Genomic DNA, 22,053 nt, shown 5'->3' with positions numbered 1-22,053 from the left:
ATTGCTTCCATCTTACCATGAGGAAATTCAAGACTTTGGCACCAACCTGAGTGTTTTTTTTTTTTTTTTTATTTGGTACTGGGGATTGAACTTGGGGGCACACGACCACTGAGCCACACCCCCAGCCTTGTTCTGTGTTTTATTTAGAGACAGGGTCTCACTGAGTTGCTTAGCACCTCACTTGTGCTGAGGCTGGCTTTGAAGTCACCATCCCTCTTCCTCAGCCTCCTGAGCCACCAGGATGACAGGCAGGTGCCACCACGCCCAGCCTGCACTTAGTGATTCTCAACCTTGGCATTACCGCCAGGTTCACGCTCAGGGGGTTCAGGAGCTCTTCTCTGGGCACAGAGCTGAGTGCCACTCGGAGATCTGAAGCTGTACTCCCCTCTCTGCCCATTTCTCTGCCAGGCCCTTATAGGTGACCAGTATGGCCCCTGTCCAGTCCCCTCCATGATCGAGGAGAAGGAGTGGGAGGCACTGAGGGCCCAGCTGACCGCCAGGCCACATGACCTGGAGCTGGTGGCACGACGCTTCCGGAGAGACGAGAACTCAGTTCCTCCTACCTACGTCCTGCAGGCGACAGGTGGCAGGGAGGCTCCTGGGCCTGAGGAGGCCACTCTGACCTCTGTCCTTCGCTCTGGAGCTCAGGAGGCCTGGAGGCGGGGCCTCATCAGCCAGGAGCAGTGGCACCGCCACCACCGGTCAGGTGAGGCTACAGGGAGCCCCTCCGTGGTGCATGTGAAATGGACCGTGTGTCCAGAGTGTGCATCTCCCAGGGCCCCAAATGCAGCCTTGCTGTCAGTGCCAATCCCCCTAGCTCCCAGACGCTCGCTCTGGAAAAGGGATTTTACTGCTGCAAGATAGTGCAGACACGTCCTGTGTGATCTTGACCTGGGGACCCTCCTCATTTCCCTGGACCCTTCAGCCTTTCTCCCAGAAAGGCCTCTGGTATGGGGTGGGGGAAGAATTCTAGGGTCACCACCATCCCAATTCGCCTGGAATGGAGGGCTTCGCAGGATGCAAGGTTTGTAGTGCCGCAGCCTGTAATTTTAGCAGCTCAGGAGGCTGCGGCAGGAGGATCCCAAGTTCCAAGCCAGCCTCAGCAATTTAGCAAGGCCCTAAGCAACTCAGTGAGACCCTGTCTCTAAATAAAATACAAACTAGGGAAAATAGGGCTGGGGATGGGGCTCAGTGATTAAGCGCCCCGGGGTTCAATCCCTGGTACCAAAAATGAGAAAAAGATTTGGAGTGCTAAAACCTAGCTTAGTCTCAGGCAGATTAGAAGAGTTGACCCCTGTGGTGGCCCAAGAGCAGCCCCTGCTGGGAGGCGCTGAGCTGGCCTTGTGTGTGTGTGTGTGTGTGTGTATGTGTGTGTGTGTGTGTCTGTGTGTGTGTGTCTCTCCAGGCTTCTGGCACCTGGGTCTGAGGTGGAACCAGGCACACACAGGAGGGGTAAACACTGAGTTTACCCCCAGCCCTCCAGCCTGTGGTGGCTCCACCTCCCCAGAGAGGGCTCCTGTCCCTGGGAATCCCTCCACTGCACAGGACTTCTGTGCCCTCCCCGCCCTCCTGGCCACCCACCCCCACCCTTCACTCTCCCTGCAGCCGTCTTCCTCACTCACTGCTAGAAAGATTTTTCTACAAACACAACATGACAAGTTTCCACCACCGCCTGCCGTCCAACAGAGACAGGCTCTTCTCTATGAGTTAGCAGGAGGTCAGTGTATGGACTTTGAGGAGGTTAATCTATATCACAGTAGCCCTCGCTCATCCCCACGGGGTACATCCACAACTCTCCAGACACTCCAAACTGCAGGTAGCACCAAGCCCTGCCTAGGCTGTGTTTTCCCCTTTATAGACCTATCTCTGATCAAGTTTAATTGAAACTTAGGCACAGCAATAGCTTAACACTAACAAAGAACAATATACAACCATTTATAACCACAGACTCTAATAAAAGTTTGCACTTAGGGACCCTTATTAAGTAAAATGAAAGTTACTTGAACTTACGCACTGTGATACCCCAGTGTTCGTCTGATAACCCAGACGCCTACTGTGACTCATGGGTGGGTAGCATATACAGCCTGGATACGCTGGACAAAGGGGTGATTCATGTGCTGGGAGGGATGGAGCAGGGTGACACAAGATTTTGTCCCAGGACACAAAATGGTGTGCAATTTAAAACATGAATTGTTTCAAACCACCATTGACCTCAGGTAGTTGAAAGCACAGAAAAAGGAAGACTCTTAACTAAAATATTAAGCATATTCATTTCTACCATCAACATATTTAATACATGAATTTATATTCTCCACATGAAATATATTGATTCATATAAATATATTGAAAGAAGAAATTTATATAAATATAATTTTACTGTACATTTGCCAAAACTGGTCTGTGACAGTTTCACAGTCTTTCCTTGTTCTTGGTGACCTTGACACCACACCCCCACCCCCGGCCACACTCACAGAGTCCAGGGAATGGAACCAGGGCTCACACATGCCGCTAGGCAAGTCCTGCACCACTGAGTCTCACCCTCAGGCTTTTAAATTTTGTTTTAGTTTAAATACATTTTTTTAAAAGATTTCGTTTTTAGTTGTAGATGGACACATTACCTTTATTTTATGTGTTTATTTTTGTGTGGTTCTGAGGATCAAACCCAGGGCCTCACACGTGTTAGGCAAGCGCTCGACCACGGAGTTACAACGCCAGACCCTTTTTTATTTTATTTGGAGACAGGGGCTCATTAGATTGCTGGGGCTGGCCTTGAACTTGTGACCCTCCTGCCTCAGCCTCCTGAGAGCTGGGATTGCAGGCTGCACCGTGCTTGGCAACCTTGACCCTTGGAGGAGATCTGGCCAGGTCTTTTGTAGCATGTCCTTGGTCTGCTGTTCCCCTGAGGTCAGGCTGGGATTCAGGGTCTGGGTTCTCCCTCTCTCTCCTGCTGCACCCCCTTTTCTGCTGCCTTTCCCCTGCCACCTGTTTATAACCACACTCTGTTTCCCTGAACCCCCAGCTCTGGGCAGCCGGGAATGCACCACCATCTCTCTCATGTGTTACTTGAACAGTACACAATGGAAACTCACCATCTTAACCTTTTGAGACTGGCTTCTTTCCCTCCCACGTAGAATGCTCGGCTTCTCCCAAGCATTATGCCATAGAAAAGTCTCACAACAGCGCCCCCATCAGGATGGACGAGTACATCCACATTACAGGGGAGAAAACAGGCTCAGAGAGGTACAGAGATTTTCCCAAAGCCACACAGTGTCCGAGTTAGTTGCCTTCATCCCTACCTTCCTCCCTTGAGGCCCAGGGGTCCTGAGGGCTCTCAAAGAAGGATTGTGTGTGTGTGTGTGTGTGTGTGTGTGTGTGTGTGTGTGTGTAATTGGAGACTGAACCAGGTGGTGGTGGTGGGGGGAGGTTCAGCTATATTCCCAGCCTTCTCCCTTTTCTTTTTCTACTGTTTTTTTGGTCCTGAGGAGTGAACCCAGGGGTTTTTAACCTCTGAGGCACATCACCTGCCCCCCCTTTTTTTAAAAAAAAATTTATTTCAAGATAGGGTCTCACCAAGTTGCTGAGGCTGATCTCAGACTTCGGCCTCAGCCTCCCAGGTAGCTGGGATTACAGGTGTGCACCACATCTGCCACATCTGGGCGGCTCCTGACTGTTTTTTAAATATTTTTTTTTAGTTGTCGATGGGCACAATGACTGTATTTTATGGATTGATCTATTTTATGGGGTCCTGAGAATCAAGCCCAGTGCTCCTCGCGCTGGGCGAGGCTCCACCCCTGAGCCGACCCCTGCCTGCGGCTCTTAACTCTGACTTGCCCTGGTCGGTCCCCAGGGGCCCGGGGCCTTCAGTGGCAGAGAACTGGGAGCCTCCGCTGAGCCCAGAGCAGCTTCAAAAATAACTCCTCCCGTCGGACTCCTTCAAAACAACAGCCTCCAAGGAGAGTCAGGGAGGGCCCCGGTCCTGGAAAATGTGGGTCCTGGGGCAGGGGTCGCCCAGCCTGGGCTGCGGCCAGCTCCGTCAGCTGCCTGGTTTTGTCAATGCAGCTTTGCTGGTGCCTGCCCAGGTGCCTTCATCCGCCCGCTGTCTGTTTGCACTTGTGCCCTGGCAGCTGGGTCCGCCGTGGTGACCGGGACCGCCTGGCCTGTGAGGGCCTCGGACACTTATTCTCTGGCCCTTGATGCTTGAAGGCACCGATCCTTGCTCTTAGGACAGAATGAACTGCTGTCTCCCCTCGGAAGCCAGTCTCCTTAGAAACTCCCAGCTTCCCAGCTTTTGCAGATGCACGTGCAGCACACACACACACACACACACACACACACACACATTTTTCTTGTAGCTTCAAATACCCACTTGTCCTTCTCAGTTGGGAAAGACCAGCTGTCTGTCCGTTCATGCTGCCATTTATTCATTTAGACGGGAATGTCCACTCTGCCAGGGCAGGGACCTGTGTTCCCAGCGTGGAGAGCAGAGGCCGGCACAAGTAGAAGCGCAACCAATGTTTGTTGATAGAATATGTGAAGGAGGCACCTGAAACAGACACACTGGATTTTTTTTTTTTTTTTTTTTTTGGATCTGAGTTCACATAGCCTAGCATTCACCCTTGGAAAGGGAACGATTTGGTGGCATTAAGTACATTCACAACGTTGTGCAGCCAGAATATTTTCATCCCCCTGAAAGGAGACCCCATCCCCTCTAGCAGTCGCTCCCCACTGCCCTCTCCCTGTGCTTGGCAGCCACTGATCCTCTTTCCAGCTCTATAGGTCTGCCAGGTCTGGACCCTGGACTCAGAGGGACCACACACCCTGTGGCCTCTGCCTCTGGCGTCACGTTTCTAGGGTTCCTTTGCCTTGCAGCAGGTGTCAGTGCCTCACCCCTTTTCATGGCTGTACAGTATTCCACCGTGTGGCTGAACCACATCACTTTATCCACTGCTGTACGTTTAGACTGTCTTCCCCTTTGGGCTGCTGTGATTGAGGGTGTGCGAGTGTTTGTGGAATATCTGTTTTCGGTTCTTTGGGGCAGAGTCCTAGGAGTGGAACTGCTGGATAGCTGGGTGCTGTGGGGACTCGGGGCTGACTTTTGCATTGTTTGATGACGGGCTGCTTTTCCACACGCGCTGCCTGCTGCAGAGGTCCGTTGATTAATCATGGTGGCTAAATCGGTGCTGGTCCTGGACTGGCGGTCACCTGCAGGTTTGTTGGACGTGCGGACCCACAGGCCAACTTCTGGAGGCGGGTCCAGCCCTGCGGATTTTGGGAAGATGCCCAGGTAGCTCCACCACATGCTGAACTTGAACCCGGGACCCAGGGACCCCCTGCGGGCCAGCGGGTGACCGTGCTGACCAGCCTTTCTACCCCCTCTGCTTTGCAGTCATCGAGTGGGAGATGGAGCGGGGCCTGCTGGGCTCAGCGGCCGGGGAGCGGGGTGCCACTGTCTTCCTTCGGGAGATCCAGGACCTCAACAAGCACATCCTGGAGGACTGCGCCCTCAAGATGGTGGACCGGCTCGCGGACGGCTGCCTGGACACCGACGCCCAGAACCTTCTGAGGGACCTCAAGGGGCGCGTCGCCGACGCACACCCCGGGGTCCTCAAGACCCACCGCCTGCCGTGGAGCCGGGACCTGGTGAACCCCAAGAACAAGGCTCACGCCCGCTACCTCCGGGAGCTGGGCGAGCAGTTTGTGGCCAGGGCTGACCACCAGGTCCTCGAGCATCTCCGGGAGCTGGAGCTGTCCCGGCAGGACCTGGCCTGGCTCTACCAGGAGATCCGCCACCACCTCGGGCAGGGCGCAGAGGCCACCGGGACCTTCTGTGGCCGCCGGGAGCTGCTGGCTCAGCTCGGCCAGCGGCTCAGACGGGACGACGGCCAGCCCCACGGCCCCGTGGTCCTCTTCGGCCCCCCAGGCGTCGGGAAGTCCGCCCTGGTGTGCAAGCTGGCCGAGCAGATGCCCGGGCTGCTCGGCCACAAGACGGTGACGGTCCTGCGGCTGCTGGGGACGTCGCAGATGAGCTCCGACGCCCGAAGCCTCCTGAAGAGCCTCTGCTTCCAAGTGTGCCTGGCCTTCGGGCTGCCCCCGCCGCCCCCCCAGGTCCTGCAGGCCCAGGCCAGGGTGGCCCAGCTCCTGAGCAGCCTCCTCCACACCGTCTCCCGCAGGAACTTCGAGTCCCTGGTGCTGCTGCTGGACTCGGTGGACGACCTGGACTCTGTCCCAGGCTCCCGGAGGATCCCCTGGCTGCCTCTCAGGTGTCCCCCGAAGGTGCACCTCATCCTCTCGGCTTGCTCGGGGCAGCGGGGGGCTCTGGACACCGTGCGGAGGACGGTCACGGACCCCGAGGCCTACTGGGAGGTGAGGCCCCTCTCGGGAAACCAAGGACAAGAAATGATCCAGCTCCTGTTGGTGGCAGCAAGGAGGACCCTGAGCCCCACGCAGCGGGACCTGCTCTGGGCCAGCCTTCCCGACTGCGGCCACCCGGGGCGGCTGAGGCTGGCTTTTGAGGAGGCCCGGAAATGGGCCTCCTTCACCGTGCCCGCGCCCTTGGCCTCCACCGCCGAGGAGGCGACACACCAGCTCTGTGCCCGCCTGGAGCAGACGCACGGGCAGCTCCTGGTGGCCCACGTGCTGGGTTACATCGCGTCTTCCCGGTAAGGCCCAGCCGTGTGGCTTTATTGTCTTATTACTGAGTGGTCGGGGTCTCGGGGGGCTGGGCTGGACCCCAGGGCCTGGGGGGGGCGGGCTCAGCACATGCTGCGCCCCGGAGCTGCACCCCAGCCCTGCAGCTCTTTTTAAAATCGAGATCTGATCCATCGTTGGTGCCTTGGGCTGCTGTAGAAGTGGCAGCTGGGAGGCTGAGCATGATGGAGTCGTTCTCCCACGGTTCTGGAGGCTGGAAGTCCATGTGGGCAGGGCTGTGTTCCCTCCAGGGGCTCTGGGGTGGGCCTGCCGGGTGCCTTCTTCCCTGATTCTGGTGATGCAGCCGAGCCTGGCTCCCGAGCCTGTGGGTGGGACGCTCCAGTCTCTGTCTCTGTCCACACAGCCTCCTCCTCCCTGGGCGGACACCACGCCCTGGGTTAAGGCCCACCCTGGTTCAGCACAGTGTCGTTTTGTCTTGGTTACCTCCAAAGAGGGCAGCGAGGCTTTTTTAAATCAGCTCACATTCCCAGGCTTTGGTGGGCACAGATCCTGGGGGGACACTCTTCAGCCCAGTACAATTCACACAATGTAAATTATTTCTTTTAAAAATCTTTAAAAATTTTTAGTTAATTTCTAGCCAAGGGTGGTGGGCCCGCCTGCCGTCCAGCAACTTGGGAGACTGAGGTGGGAAGATCACAAGTTCAAGGCCAGCCTCAGCAACTGAGTGAGACCCTGTCTTAAAATAAAATGTAAAAACCGGGCTGAGGGACTGGGGATATAGCTCAGTGGTAGGACACTTCTGGGTTCAATCCCCAGTGACCCCCAAGTTTGATTAATTTTGTAATTGACAGGCAATCATGATACCCATTTTTGGTCTCAGTGTGACCTTTCACTACATGTATAAATGACCAACTCAGAATACTTAGGCTATCCGTCATCTCGAACGTTGATCATTTTTTCGTGGTGAGAACATTCAAAATCCTCTCTTGTAGCTGTTCTGATTTACACGACACAATGTTGTTAGAGTTCTCATCCTGCTGGGGAGCAGTACTCCAGGACTCATCCTCCTCCCGAGCTGTGCCTTTGGACTCAGGAAATTGAATACAGTTCAGTGGTTTTTAACGCATTCCCAATGCTATGCAAATGTCACCAAAACATTGCCATCACCCACAAAGGACACCCTGTCCCTGTTGGCTGTCACTCCCCGTTTCCCTTCCCCAGTCCCTGTCAGCACTCATCTTCCTGTCTCCACGGATTTGCCTATAGAATTTATTTTGTAAAATTTTTACTTTAAAATAACTTCAGATTTATCGATGATGACAAGAATAGTGTGAAGAATTCCTAGACACCAGGTTTCTCAGCCTCGGTGCTGCTGACACGGAGCCCCTGGTTCTTTGCAGGGGAGGCTCCCCTGTGCCTTGCATTTACGGAGCAACCTCCCAGGTGCTGGTGGTACCACATGCTGTGACACCCCAAAGTATCCCAGCACATTGGCAGGTGTCCCCATAGGCAGAATAGGCCTTGGTCAAGAACAGTCCCCCAGAATCACCGGTTTGCATCAATTTGCTACATAAGCTGTATCTTTCCCTCCTCTACCTACCTATCTGTCATCTTTCCATCCTGTATCATCTGTCAATCTTTCTAGCATCCTCCTGTCATCTGTCATCTGTCTGCGGTCTGTCACTCACACATTAACTCACACATATGTGATTTCCCCCCCGATATTTTCCTCCTAAATAATTCACACAATTCCCAAGAACAAAAGCAGTCGGAATCTCACATTGCCACAGGACCATTCTGAAGTTAAGAAATCAATGTGGACCCGATGATGTTCAGTACGCACTTCACAATCCAAACTTGCCAAGGTCCCCATAACGTCCTTCATTGCTGTCCCTCTCCCACCCTGACCCAGAATCCCATTTAGTTGTTGGGACTCTTTGTTCTCTGTTGGTTTGTTCAGGCTGCTTACTGAAGTGTCACAGACTGAGTGGCCTGTCCCAACAAAGGAACCACCAGCTCTCTGTGCCGCGTGTTCTGTGTCTCTGGTTACCGCTGGCTGTAGGTGTTCAGAAGGACGCGTCCTGCCGACTGTGCGGACCTTGTCCTGCTGTGACGTCCTGGCCAGTGTGACAGCTGAGCACAGCGCATTGGCCTCAGGTTTCCTAAGTCACTAAGGGAGATGACGGAGGGCTGTGCAAACCTGTGCCCTGTTCTAGAAGGGACTGGGCACCTGCGTATTTTGGTGTCTTGGGGTCTGGACACCATCACTGTGGGTCCTGAGGGACGGTTGCATTTTCCCCTGTTCTAGAGGCTGGAAGTCTGAGGCAGGCCGCCAGCATGGCCGGGCTCTGGTGAGGGCCCCGACTTCCTGTGTCCTCAGGTGGCAGAAGGGCGGGGAGAGAGCTCGGGGTCTTTTCTACCAGGCTCCAGTCTCATTCCCGCTGGGTTAGCATTTCAACATGGCGTTTAGAGGAGACCAACGTTCAGTCTGCTGAAGCCTCTCTTCTGGAACATTCTTCCTCTGTCTTTGCTTGAAGAGTCCAGACCTGTTATCTGCAGTCAGCCTTCCGCCCTCCGGGGGTCTGCCATTGAATTAGACTCTGATCCCGAGCTCTCTGGCCACGCTGCAAACCCAGGATCACACCTCTGCTGGGAGCCTGTGGCTCGTGCCTCCCAGGCGGCCAGATGGGGACACTCCAGCCAGACCTGGGTGAGGCTCAGCCTTTCTTGGGAGGGTTGGTTGGTTGGTTTTCCTGCTGAGACTTTGCAATGTCCCCCTTTGTAATGAAGCAGACGTACGCAGAGAGGTTTCAGAAAAAAACTTTTGAGACACTCTTTTCCAAAGACTCGACCACAAGGAGGTGTCTAAGATTAATTCCAGGCTCGTAGCTTCGGAACCAACCACAGGCAAAAAGGAAAGTCCAATTCCAATGTGTTTGTAGAGTCAGAGAAAGAAAAAAAAAAAAAAAACAATCTTAAAGAAGCAGAGAGAAGAGTGGTGGGTGCCAGGAGCTTGGCGGGGGTGGGCGTGGGTGAATAATGAGATGTTGGTCAGAGGGTGTTGACTTTCTGACTTAAGATGGATCAGACCAGCCGTGGTGGTGCCTGCCTGTCATCCCAGTTACTGGGGAGGCTGAGGCAGAAGGATTTCAAGTTTGAGGCCAGCCTCTGCAACCGTGCTAAACAGGGATGGGCTGTGACTCAGTGGTAGAGCGCCTCTGTGTTCAATTGAAAAAAGAGAGACTCAGTTCTGAGAACGAGGATCTGATGTTGTGATGTTCAGCATGGTGACGGCAGTCAATGATACTGTGCTGTTGACTTGAAATTTGCTGAGGGCAGAATTTAAGTCTCTCTCTCTCTCTCTCTCTCTCTCTCTCTCACACACACACACTGGTAGCTCCACCAGAGTTGGTTATTTGGTTGTGGTGACCATGACCCACAGCCCACACATGTCAAGTCACCACGTTGTGCGAAGGACTGTTTAGATGGTGGCTCTGCCCACGAGGTGCTCAGGGCTGTGGCTCCCAGCAGCTCCCTGGGTCACCCTGCTCCGAGAGCCCAGGCGGGGAGCTGTGGAGTTGGAGGGTGCTCCTCAGTAGCACCCGGGCACCCAGCTCGTTCCCTGGAGGCCAGGTCAGGCCAGTCAGCAGAGACACCCAGCAACAAAGCAGCTGGGCCGGGCTGGCCGGCCAGACGTCCAAGTGCACCGCCTGGACCGCGTGGCTCCGCTGGTTCCTGGGGCAGTTTTCTCTCGCTCAGTCTTTGCTATTCTAGATCTTTCTTCATTGCCACAGTTCCTCGATACGGTGGGGGTCTTTTTGTTTGTTCACCAGAAACTGAACCCCCCTCCATGCCAGTGTTGAGAACTCAGGGCTTTATTCCAAGGGAAGCGGGGGATCCAAAGCCACCTACAGCTGATCCCAGGGCTACACCAGATTCCATGCTGGGGGAGATGTCGTGGCTGCACTGAACTCTACAAGTGGACAAGACGGGAACGTTCCCAGGTAGAGGGTGCCCCTCAGGCCATGCTGGAGAGTCTACACAGAGGAAGCAGGGCTCCCAGGGAAGCCAGAAAGTCATGAGTATTAATTTCTTGCCCATTCACCCTTGGGGTCCTCTGTGGACATTGGCTCCTCTTCTAGAATCTTCCTTTCTCTCCCTTGGAACTTCCACTTGCCTTGAGCTTCAGGTGGCTGCATGGACCTGACATCATCTCACTGGCTTGATCTTTGCGTCCCAATGCCAAAATCCAAGGGGGACAGAAATTAGTTGGCCTATTTGGCCCCACGACTGGTCCAATCAGGAAAGCCAGGCATTTCATGGGCTGTAGGATCCCCCTCCCAGGGCTGGTGGGGAGGTGATATATGAAAGGCGACTGTCAGGGAGATGATTTGGGTGCCTGCAGTTCCCTGAAAATGTGTCATGTTTTCACACGAAGTTGGTGTGGCAGGATGGTTGAGGCTCACAGGCAGATGCGAGGTAGCTCCAAACCAGAGGGAAAGTGCAGACATTTCCAGTTGTCCTGCACGCCCAGAGGGGGAGGTGCTCCGGAGTCTTGAGGAGGAGGCCAGGGATGCTGGTCGTCATTCTACAGTGCTCTGGAACACACCCCGCCACAGAGAATTTGTATATGTATATAAGTGTGTGTGTGTATGTGTGTGTGTGTGTGTGTGTGTGTGTGTGTCCCATCTCAGTCTATCCATCTATGATCTCTATCTCTATTTATCTATTCATCTATCCATCTGTCTGATCATCCATCCTTCCATCTGTCAGTCTATCCATCTATCCATCTGCCTGTCTGTCTATCGTACTCCTGGTACATGGTGGGTGGAGGCCGGCAATGTTGCTAAATATCCTATGATCCACAGGATAGCCCCATCACAGAGAAAGGTCCAGTCCAAATGTTGTCAGTATAGAGAGTGGGGACCCATGAGTGACCATGTTAGAGACCGTCTGTCAGTCTTTCTAGCAATTCTATCTGTCTGTATTTATCCGAGTCTCCATATATCTGTGTCAGTTGGCTTTTCATCACTGTAACAAAATACCTGAGGTGCTCAAAGATGGAAGACAGAAGAAAGGTTTATTTGGGCTTAGAGCGTTGGAAATTCTAGTCCACGACCAGTCGGCTGGGTTGCTTTGGGCCTGAGGTGAGGCAGCCCACGAGGCAGAGCACAGCTGCTCACCTCGTGGCGGGGAGGAGAAGGCGAGTGAAGGGCTGCGTATGCCCAGGCGACTCCAGGACCTCCCAGCGGCCCTTCCTCTAGAGTTCCGCCACTTCCCAAAGCATCATGCCTTTAACATGTGGGTCTTGGGGGAACATTTAGGATCCCAAATGTAGACTATTGTATCTTCCTGTCTGTCTGTCTATCTATTTTCCTATGTATCTACCATGCTACTGGCACCTGGTGGGGGGGGCCAGGCATGCAGAAGCTTCCTATGGAGCACAGGATGTCCATCTTGAAGAGTGATCTGGCCCCCAGTGTCAACAGTGCAGAGCTGAGAAATGCTGTGGTCAGGGCACGCACTCCCCTGGTGCCCTGCTCCCTCCCCTGGGCAAGGGGCCATGGATGTGGGGGTGCACACCCCCTAGGGCAGCTGCAGGGAGTCCGGGGCCAGGCTGAGCCTTGCATTCCCTGCCCTGCTGAGTGTGAAGCCTGGATCCCAGTCCAGTCCAGGGAGCTGACGCAGGAATCCTCATTGATTTAGCAGGAGGGGAAGAAGGTTTTGATTTTTGTAATTAAAGAAAAATTCACATAACTGAAAATTAACCATTAAGAGTGAACACCTCAGTGACTCTGAGCACATTCGGTGTCATGCAACCGCCACCTCCATCTAGATCCAGAACATTCCATCCCCAAAAGGACAAAGTCCACGCCTATTGGGTAATCACTCTGCTTTTCCATAACCCCAGTCCCTGATCTGCGTCCTGGGTCTGGATCCTGCTCTGGACATTTCACACAAACGGAATCATGTGCCGGGTGGCCTTGGGCCTCTGGCTTCTGTCACTCAGCATCGCATTTTCGAGGTTCACCCAGGTCGTAGCCCGCATCTTTCCGTGGCTGAAACCCGCCGTGGGTGCCTGTTCACCCTTCATCTGTGATTCCTTGTTAATACTCAGCAACAGCTGGGTCCCTCCCACTTTAAGGCCGCAGTCAGCCAGCTGCTGGGAATGCGCATGGGCACATTTTGACTTGACCACTTAAAAGTAAGAACTTCAAACCACCCACCAGATCCAGCTTCTGCCCTGGTGAGGCACGCGGGGACCTCCCGGTACTTTTAGAAAAGGATCTAAGCTCCTTCCCAAGATCCTGCAGCTCTGCCGCCTTGTCCCTGGCCTGGAGCGCTGTGACCTGAGACCTGCTCCTGCCCTCCTCCTTCCCACCCCAGCCCGGCTGGGCCCCTCTGCTCAGGCGCCTGGCCCCTGCCCCTCACCTGGCCTGTTGCTCACTGGACTCCCCTCGTCCTCCTCCTGGTGCCTGGAGCTACTCAAGCTCTCTATAGTTTTGTGGGTTGGCTTCCTTTTGATTTTGTGCTGCTGGGGATTGGATGCGGGGCTTGATGTATGCTCAGCAAATGCTCCGCCCTCAGCCCCTTTTTTGACACTTTCTTTTGAGACAGGGTCTCACTAAGTTGCCCACGATGGTTTCAAACCTCTGATCCTCCTGCCCCCGCCTCCTCAGTACCTAGGACGACAGGAATGGGCCACAGTGCCCGGCTGCCTGGTGTGTGTTTCCTGCCTGGCTCCCTGCACCTGGGGGTGCTGCATGGTCCGAATGTCTGGGTCTCCCCCAAATTCACCAGTGGAGTTCTACCCCCAGGGCATGGGATTAGGAGGTGGAGCTTTGAGAGGTGACTGGGTCAGGAACTGGATCAGTGCTTTTATAACAGAGGCCCCAGAGAGCTCCTGGCTCCTTCTGCCACGTGAGAACACAGCAAAAAAATGTCATTCATGAGCCCGAAAGCCGGTCCTTTCCAGACACCAGATCTGAGGCATCTGGGTCTTGGCCTTGCCAGCTTCCAGAACTAGGAGAAAGAGTGTTTGTGGTTTAGGCCCCGAGTCTACAGTGTTTTTGCTACAGCCCAGAGAGACTCAGGCAGGATCTGCTCTAATGTGGATACGGCTGGCGTGTCCCCGAGGATTCACGCATTGACATGAATCCCATGGTGCAGAATTAGAAGGCTGGAAGTTTAACCTGACTCTGGTGTTCAGAGGGGGCCTTTGGGAGGTGATGAGGATTGGCCAGGGGGTCAGGGTGGGGCCTCCGAGGGAACGTGCCTTCTTAGGAGAGAGAAGGGGACCAGCAGGCACACCCCCTGTCTCCAGCCACTCAGGGCTCTGCCTGCAGGAAGGCCATCACCAGCTGGGCACAGGGGTGCACACCTTTAATCCCAGCTTCTCAGGAGGTGGAGGCCAGTCTCAGTGACTTGGCAAGACCCTTTCTTAGAATTAAAAGGGCTGGGGATGTAGCTCAATGGTAGAGTGTCCCCGGGTTCAATCTTCAGAACCACAGAAACAAAACAAAACAAAACCATCCCAGGAGGTGGCCCCTGGACCTTGGACAAGAACCACGATCCAAGACAAGCCTCTTTCTTCTTTTTTTTTTTTTTTTTTGACGCTGGGGATGGAACCCAGGGGCGCTTAACCACTAAGCAACATCCCCAGCCCTGTATATTTTATCTTGATACATGAAGTTGCTAAGGGCTCTCTAAGTCGCTGAGGCTGGCTTTGAACTTGCGATCCTCCTACCTCGGCCTCCCGAGTCGCTGGGATGACAGCTGTGGGCTTTTTTTTTTTTTAAACAAGGTACTCAGTCTGTGGTCTCATGTTATTGGCCATAGAAAATGGGTTCCCACCAGTGTCTAGCTCTCTGTCCCTGGGAGATCAGTGCCTCCAACCAGCCGATGCTCCATCAATGGTTGTTGAACCAACGTGCTGACCCTTCGTGGACGATCCCCGCACCCCGTGGTGCAAACGGAAAAACACCACCTCCGTCCCCTGCTGCGAGATGACCTCCGTTCGATTGTTTCCATCCCTGAGGAAACTTCTGGCAGATCCTGCGGTCGCTCCCGTCTGTCACTTGGAACCCCTGCTCTAGTCCTAGCCCCTGAACTCATCTTCTCAGCCCCCTGAGAGATGGCCCTGCCTCTAACTCGGTGGATCAGTTAGCCTTCGCCCCGTGACCACGTGCAGCAGGGAAGGTTGGCTCCTGGTCCCAGAGGCTCTGGTGTGGGGTCCGCTGGCTCTGTGGCTCTGGCCCTGAGGTGAGGCAGGACATCGTGGCGGAAGGGTGTAGTGGTGACCATGAAGCAGAGACGGAGGAACGGTGGGGACAGGATGTGCCTTCCAGAGCTTGACACTGGTGACCTCGTCCTCCTACTAAGCACCACCTCCTAGTAACGCCACCAAAGTAGGAATCCATCAGTGGGTTCGTCCACGGATGAGGCCAGAGCTCCAGTGGCTGCCCCCCAGGCCCCCCAGGTTGCTGCGAGCCGTCAACATGGACACTTTAGAGGACATTCCAGATCCAAACGGTGAGACTGGCCTCTTCTTAGGCCAGGAAAGACCGGGGTGGGTTGGAACGGGAGCCGTTGTTTCCTGCGTTAATTCCTGAGTTTCCGCTTCCTCCCTCCCTGGGCTGGGTCTCAGGCTGCCCCGAGCAGGGGGCAGATGGTCCACGCTCCCTCCGTAGATGTGCACGGAGAGGAGATCAGAAAACGCATCACTAGGTGGGTCAGCCCCGGGGGCCTGGGGCCTGCTGGGCGCTCCCAAATGCGGATCCCGGGCCTGTGGGGGCGCCCAGCCGGGGTGCCTGTCTCCCTTTCCTGACTTTCACGTCCTCGGTGCACAAGTCCCAGGTGATCCAAGCCCGTCTGGCCTCCCCACAGGCACGGTCTCTCGGAGGCGGAGCTGAAAGACGTCTTGTCCTTGGACGATGAGGTGCTGCAGGTGGTGTACCGGGACTGGACCCCCCCCAGCAAGGAGCTGCTGCGCTTCCCGCCCCTGCTGTGGGTGCGGCTTCGTCGGGACCTGGGCCACTGCTTGGCCCGGAGACCCGTGGACGGCCTCACGCTCCTGGCCATCGCCCACAGGTAGGTCCAATGACACCGTCTGGTTGGGACCCTGAAAACAGGACTCAATGACCAGCTCCTTCTTGACCTCCCACTCCCAGGGAATTAGCTCAGAATTCCAGGCCTCCACCCCAGGGCCTCTAACATACTAACCTCCTCCTCCTCCTCCTCCTCCTCCTCCTCCTCCTCCTCTTCCTCCTCCTCCTCTCTTCTATTTTGTGGTTGGTAAAGTGCTGGGGACGGAAGCCAGGCCTCCAGCTCGGCAGGCAAGTGCTCTACCTCTGAGCTGTGCCCCCAGCCCCTCGTTTATTAAGTTGAGATGAAACCCACAGAACATTCAATTCACTGTTTAAAAGGCACGATTCAGTGGTGTTTCGTGCACTCTCTGTGCTGCCGACCATCGATTCCATGTCCTTCTGGATTGTTTCCATCACACCAGAAGGAGACCCCCAGAGCCCTCGGGAGGCTGAGGCAGGAGGATCGTGAGTTCAAAACCAGCCTCAGCAACTGCAAGGCCCTAAGCAACTCAGTGAGACCCTGTCTCTGAACAAAATATAAAAATTTGGGGGATGTGGGATATGGGAGAGGGCCCCCGGGTTCAATCTCCCCTCCAAAGGGGGGGGGGAAACAAAGGTGACCCCTGTCCCCACCCGCAGTCACTCCCACTGCCCCCTCAGCCCCTGGCAGCCACTGGTCTGGCTCTGTCTTTCTGGATTCACCGGTTCCGGACGTGTCATGTCCACGGAGTCACACACTGTGCCTGGCTTCTGTCACTCAGGGTCATGTTTTCAAAGCTCGTCCACGCTGTGGCCTGTGTCAGCGCTTCCTCCTTTTTATGACCAGGTGACGTTCCCTGTGTGGCTGCACCACCTCTGTCAACCGGGCCACCTGCTGAGGGACAGCGGTTTCTTTCCACTTTTTAACTATCGCAGATGGTGCTGGAGGAACACGCGTGTTTGTCTTCTTTTCTTTTACGTTTTGGAGACAGAGTCTCGTCGTGTTGCCCAGGCTGTCCTGACCTTGAACTCCCGGGCTCAAGCCATTCTCCTGCCTCAGCCTCCCAAGTGCCTGGGACCATAGACAGGCGCCACTGTGCCTGCTGTTCCAGTTTCTGTCTGAACCCGGTTTGGGGTTCTTTGGGTCCATACCCAAGTGGGCTTGTTGGGTCATGTGATGATTTATGATTTTATTTTTAACCTATTGAAGTACCCTGAGGCTCCTTTTGAAAGTCCATTTATTTAAGGGAAAACCAGACGGCCCATCTACAGATGCGCACTGAGCAAGGCATCTGGCAGGCGGTCGGCAGACCCTGCACGCACCCGAGGCTGGGCTGGGACGGACTGGGGTTTGGAAGCAGCTCCTGGAAGACGGGTGGCTGCCTCTGAGCCTGCTGAGCCCTCGGGCCGTCAGCCTGTGTCCCTCCCCACAGACAGCTGGCTGAGGTGGTCTGGGTGCGCTACCTGTCTGGGCCTGAGAAAGCCAAGAGGCACCGCGTCCTGGCCGACTTCTTCTCAGGGGCCTGGAGCCAGGGCACCAAGAAGCTCATCATCCTGCCACTGGTGGGGAAGCCCCTGAACCTGGACCGCAAGGTGAGGTGACAGGCCTGCTCCCCACCGCCTGGCCGTGCCGGGTGCACTCGCCTCCTCCCCCCCATCCTTCCCACTCTCAGGCCCTCCCCACGACTTCTCCTCCCTCCTCCATGATTTGGGGAGCAGCGGAGGAGGGAGAAACGACCCCAGCCCAACTTTCCAAAGGGGGAACCCCCACATTTAATACTGCGCCCAGTCCTGGCATCTCGGGGTTTTCACTCACCCCCTGGGACTGAGTCCTCGTGAAGCCTAACAGTTCTCCCCGCCCTCAATCTGCAGCCTGGTTCTCCATCTGTAGGTTCGACCGATCCCAGTTTAAACATATTTTAAAATAAAAATGGAATCTGGTCTCACCTGGGCCACTGAGCAAGGCCCTGTCTCCAAATATATCACTTTCTTATTTATTTTTGGTACCAGGGATTGAATCCAGGGGCACTTAAGCCACTTCCCCAGCCCCCTTTTTAATCTTATTTAGAGACAGGGTCTTGCTAAGTTGCCGAGGACCTCACTAAGTTGCTGAGGCTGGCTTTGAACTTGCAATCCTCCTGTCTCTGCCTCTCAATCCACTGGGATCACAGGCGTGTGCCACCACACCCAGCTTCAAAATAAATCATTTAAAAAGAAGGGTTGAGGAAGTAGCTCAGAGGCAGAGTGATTCTGGGCTCAATTTCCAGTACCATAAAAATTCCAAAAAAAAGGCACCTGTATTGACCATGCGGACTGCAGACTTCATATTCTTGTCCCTACTCCCTGAACAATTCAGAGTGACAACTGTGTACGTGGCATTTGCACTCCGTCATCTGGAGATGACTTAGTCTGTGGGGAGGAGCAGGTTCTCTGCCACTTTCTGTAAGGGACTTGGGTATCCTTGGATTGTGGTATCCAAAGGGTCCTGGAGCCAATCTCCCATGGACACGAGGGACCACTGCAGCTATTTTTTTTTTTTTTTGTCTGTCTGTCCGTCTGTTTCTTGGGGATTAGATATTTTCCTCTGTGAATTCCATGGTACAATCTTATTTCCAGTCACGAGGTTCCTAAGTGTATCAGGCACTTAAGAAAATAATGCTTATGTGATTTTTTTAAAGAGAGAGAGAGAGAGAATTTTAATATTTATTTTTTAGTTTTCGGCGGACACAACATCTTTGTTGGTATGTGGTGCTGAGGATCGAACCCGGGCCGCACGCATGCCAGGCGAGCGCGCTACCGCTTGAGCCACATCCCCAGCCCGCTTATGTGATTTTCTAGTGACAAGAGTACCTTGCAATTACGTGAAGCGCAGAGACTCTTGATGCCCCGTGCCCACGCCCCGTGCCCACGCCCGGGAAGACCTGCCATACCGTTCCTCTGTGCTTTTCCTCTGGTCTTCTCCCTCACTGTCTGGGAGCAGGAGCCTGGGCATCCTTAGCATGGATGTCATGCCCTGTTTTTGCTTCTCCGCCATAGCAAGGCTCAGCCCCAAAACCTCTTCCTCCGGGGAGCCTTCCCAGGTTTCTTCCCTCTCCAGTCTGCAGGCCCCTGCGTGGCTCCCTAAATGCCATTGTTTTCCCACCCATTTTCGCAGGCCCAGGCCTGCCGCCTGCACCTTCAGGAAACCTTATTCTCTCAGGAAGGGCTGCCTCCCTGGGGCTTAGACTGCTGAGCCCAGGTCCCTCCCTTTGCCCCAATCCTGTTTGTGGGGGGCTGTGGGCTCTCTCTGTGCCCCCGCCCCAGCACTGTCTGGTGCCTGTCCTGGCCCTGTTGGTGGAGTGAGTGAGGGACCTTGCACCCAGGCGCCAGCTACCAGCCTCTCTTCTCCTCCGCCAGGTGGCCCCGCAGCCCCTGTGGTTCTCGGACACGGTGGCAAACCAGCGGAAGCTGAAGGAGCTGCCCCATCACCTGCTGCACTCTGGGCGCCTGGAGGAGCTGAAGCAGGAGGTGCTGGGTAAGGCCGGGGGACCACAGGTCCCCACTGCTCCGCCACGCGCCTGCCTTCTGGGAGGGGCAGAGGGCAGGGCAGAGACCCTGCAGAGGTTTGCAGCAGGGGGCTTCTGCACTCTGGGGTCCCTGACATTTCTGCAGAGGTCCACGGTTGTCACATGTGTCTGTGTGTCGGGGTGCTGCTCAAACCTGGTGACCCGGGGGTGCCTCTTGACACTGCGCAGTGCACAGGACACCCCCACCACAGGGGACGAGCCGCTCCCAGCGCTGAGAGGCGGAGGGTGAGAAAACATGCCCTAGCACGAGGGACCTCGTTGGTCGGTCTGTCCATCCACCCAGGTGTGCATGTGTCCGTCCAACCAGCATTTCTTCTTTTTGTACTGAACTCAGAGGTGCTTTACCACTGAGCCACGTCCCCAGCCCTTTTTATTTATTTATTTTATTTAGAGACGGAGTCTGGCTAAGTTGCTCTGGGCCTCACTAAGACGCTGAGGCTGGCCTTGAACTTTCGATCCCCCTGCCTCAGCCTCCTGAGCTGCTGGGATTCCAGGCCTGCACCACTGCGCCCGGCCACCTATCCATTCTTTTATGTCTGTCCGTCCATCTTTCTGCCTGTCTGTCTGTCTGTCTGGCAGTGGGATGTGGATCATTAGTTGAACACCTGCCTAGCATGTGTGAGGCCCCGAGTTTAATCCCCAGCGCCTCAAAGATGTCGTCTATCTCTCCATCTGTCTCGCCAGCCAGTCAGCCATCTTTCTGAATCGTCGTTCTGCACATCCTTGGCCGCATCCACTCATCCCCTTACCCCCCACCCCTCTATCCATCCTTCCAACTAGCCGGCCAGCCATCTCTATTTTCTGTCCATCTATCCATCCGTCCATCTTTCTGTGGATCTGTCCATCCACCTGTCAAGACATGCCCATCTATCTATCCGTGTTTCTATCTCCACCTGTCTGTCCCCAAATGCATCCACTCACTTGTTCATTCCTGTGATTCTGAACCAGGGGCTTTCTGCCCCTCGGGAGACGCATTTGACGGTTACATTAGTCACATTGGAGGGTAGAGATGCTGCTGGCATCTGGGGGTGGAGGCCAGGGTTGGGCTCTGTAGCCTGCAGTGCACAGCTTGCCCACCACCCAGGAGGGTGGTCCAGCCCCCGGTGCCAGTGCTGCTGAGCTTGAGAGCCCCCGGGAGAGACGCAGAGGGGCCTCTCCCCCTCCGGGGAGCCGGCGGGAGGTGCGTGCTTCCCACACCCTGTCTGTGCCTCCCCACAGGTAGCATGAGCTGGATCTGCTGCCGCGGCATCTCTGGGGGCATCGAGAGCCTGCTGGATGACTTTGACATGTGTGCCCCTCACGTGGACTCCCCCGAGGTCGGCCTGGTCCGGGAGGCCCTCCAGCTCTGCCGCCCTGCCCTGGAGCTCCGAGGCATGGGTGAGTCCGCTGCCCGGCTGGGGGTCTCTTCGCGGCCTGGCATGTCTGTTCTTAAGAAGACAAAAAAGATCCCCACAGATTTTTTCATTGGTGAAATTCAAAATATGATAATAGCCGTCAAGGACAATGATTAACTCAGAGAAAATTATGGAAATGAGAAAGATGTGAATTGTTTTTTTGGGGGACAACGTTGAGCTTTATCGGGGCTCATGGTTTCTTGTCATCGGTTGCATAGCAACACAGGGATCTACAAAAACTGTTAACTGCTGACTCAGCCTGGGTCTGGACCTCAGGCTGCATTTTTCCGACCCTTCCCCAGACCTTGGAGAATCTCTAAATCCTGTTGCTCTGCCTGTGATGCTGTTTTGTTTGTGTGTTTTTCAAGTTTCATTTTGAATTCAATTTAATATTTTTGGTGCTGTGGTATTAAAGCCAGAACCTCACACACGCTAAACACTATTTTTTTTTTTTTAAATTACAGCAAGGGCTGAGGTTGTGGCTCAGTGGTAGAGCGTACGCCTGGCCCGTGCGAGGCCCTGGGTTGGGTCATCAGCACCACATAAAGATGAATAAATAAAATAATGGTATTGTGTCCAACCACAACTAAAAAATAACATCGAAAAAAACATAGGCAAAATGCATGTAGCAAATTTTACCACCTTCACCGTTTTTAAGTGTTTGGTTTGGTGGCGTGAGGAGTCCACGCGAGTGTCTGACCAACTCCACCACCGTCTGCACTCCTCTTTTACTTTCCCAAGCTGAAACTCCGTCTCCAGGAGATGTGGGCTTTAGATGTGTGCCCTGGGGCACCCACGGTTTCACATCCTGTCTGGGTGGCTTCGATGACTCCGGGGCCCTCCCGGGAGTGGAATCAGACACTGTCCTTTCCTGCTCCCAGCCGAGTGCCCCCCAGGCTGGACCTGCTCAGTGTCCAAGACGAGGTGCACCTCACACTACGGTGTGCGGCCATGGCCTAGTCCTCTCCCTGAGTGATGTCACTGAGTGCATGTCCTCGGGGTTCATCTACACGGGAGCCTGAGTCAGGATTTCCTTCCTTTTCTGGTTGAATCACACCCCGTCGTGTGTCCTCTGCATTCTGTGTATCCGTGCATCTGTCCCAGGTGGTTGCTTGGCTTCCTTCCATCTCGGGCAGCCGTGAGTGCGCTGAACATGTCAAGTGACAAATGCCTCTCTTTGAGACCCTGCCTTCCACCCTTTCGAGTTTGTTCCCAGAAGTGGAATTGCTGGATCTTAGGGTGATTCTGTTTACCTTTTTGAGGAATTGTGCACCACTTCTCACAGGGACTGTACTTTTTTTCAGTCGTCGATGGACCCAATACCTTCATTTTATTTATTTATTTTTATGTGGTGCTGAGGATGGAACCCAGGGCCTCACA

At 54.7% G+C, this 22,053-nt stretch overlaps 1 protein-coding gene across 2 annotated transcripts in view; it reads left to right on the top strand.

The window, feature by feature from the left end:
• The window catches only part of Nwd1 (NACHT and WD repeat domain containing 1), a 61,070-nt gene that overhangs the window by 4,471 nt on the left and 34,546 nt on the right, over positions 1-22,053 (top strand). For both annotated transcript variants that reach the window (XM_026390044.2, XM_026390045.2), the window contains exons 3-8: positions 409-706; positions 5,387-6,659; positions 15,535-15,738; positions 17,147-17,306; positions 19,110-19,227; positions 20,498-20,656. In XM_026390044.2, coding sequence (XP_026245829.2) covers positions 409-706; positions 5,387-6,659; positions 15,535-15,738; positions 17,147-17,306; positions 19,110-19,227; positions 20,498-20,656 — 2,212 coding nt within the window. The remainder of the gene's footprint in view (positions 1-408; positions 707-5,386; positions 6,660-15,534; positions 15,739-17,146; positions 17,307-19,109; positions 19,228-20,497; positions 20,657-22,053) is intronic.

This window comes from Urocitellus parryii, chromosome 3, assembly GCF_045843805.1.
Source record: "Urocitellus parryii isolate mUroPar1 chromosome 3, mUroPar1.hap1, whole genome shotgun sequence".
Taxonomy (NCBI): Eukaryota; Metazoa; Chordata; class Mammalia; order Rodentia; family Sciuridae; genus Urocitellus; species Urocitellus parryii.
The sequence above is the reverse complement of the archived record's forward strand: the minus strand, read 5'-3'. Positions and strand labels throughout refer to the sequence as shown.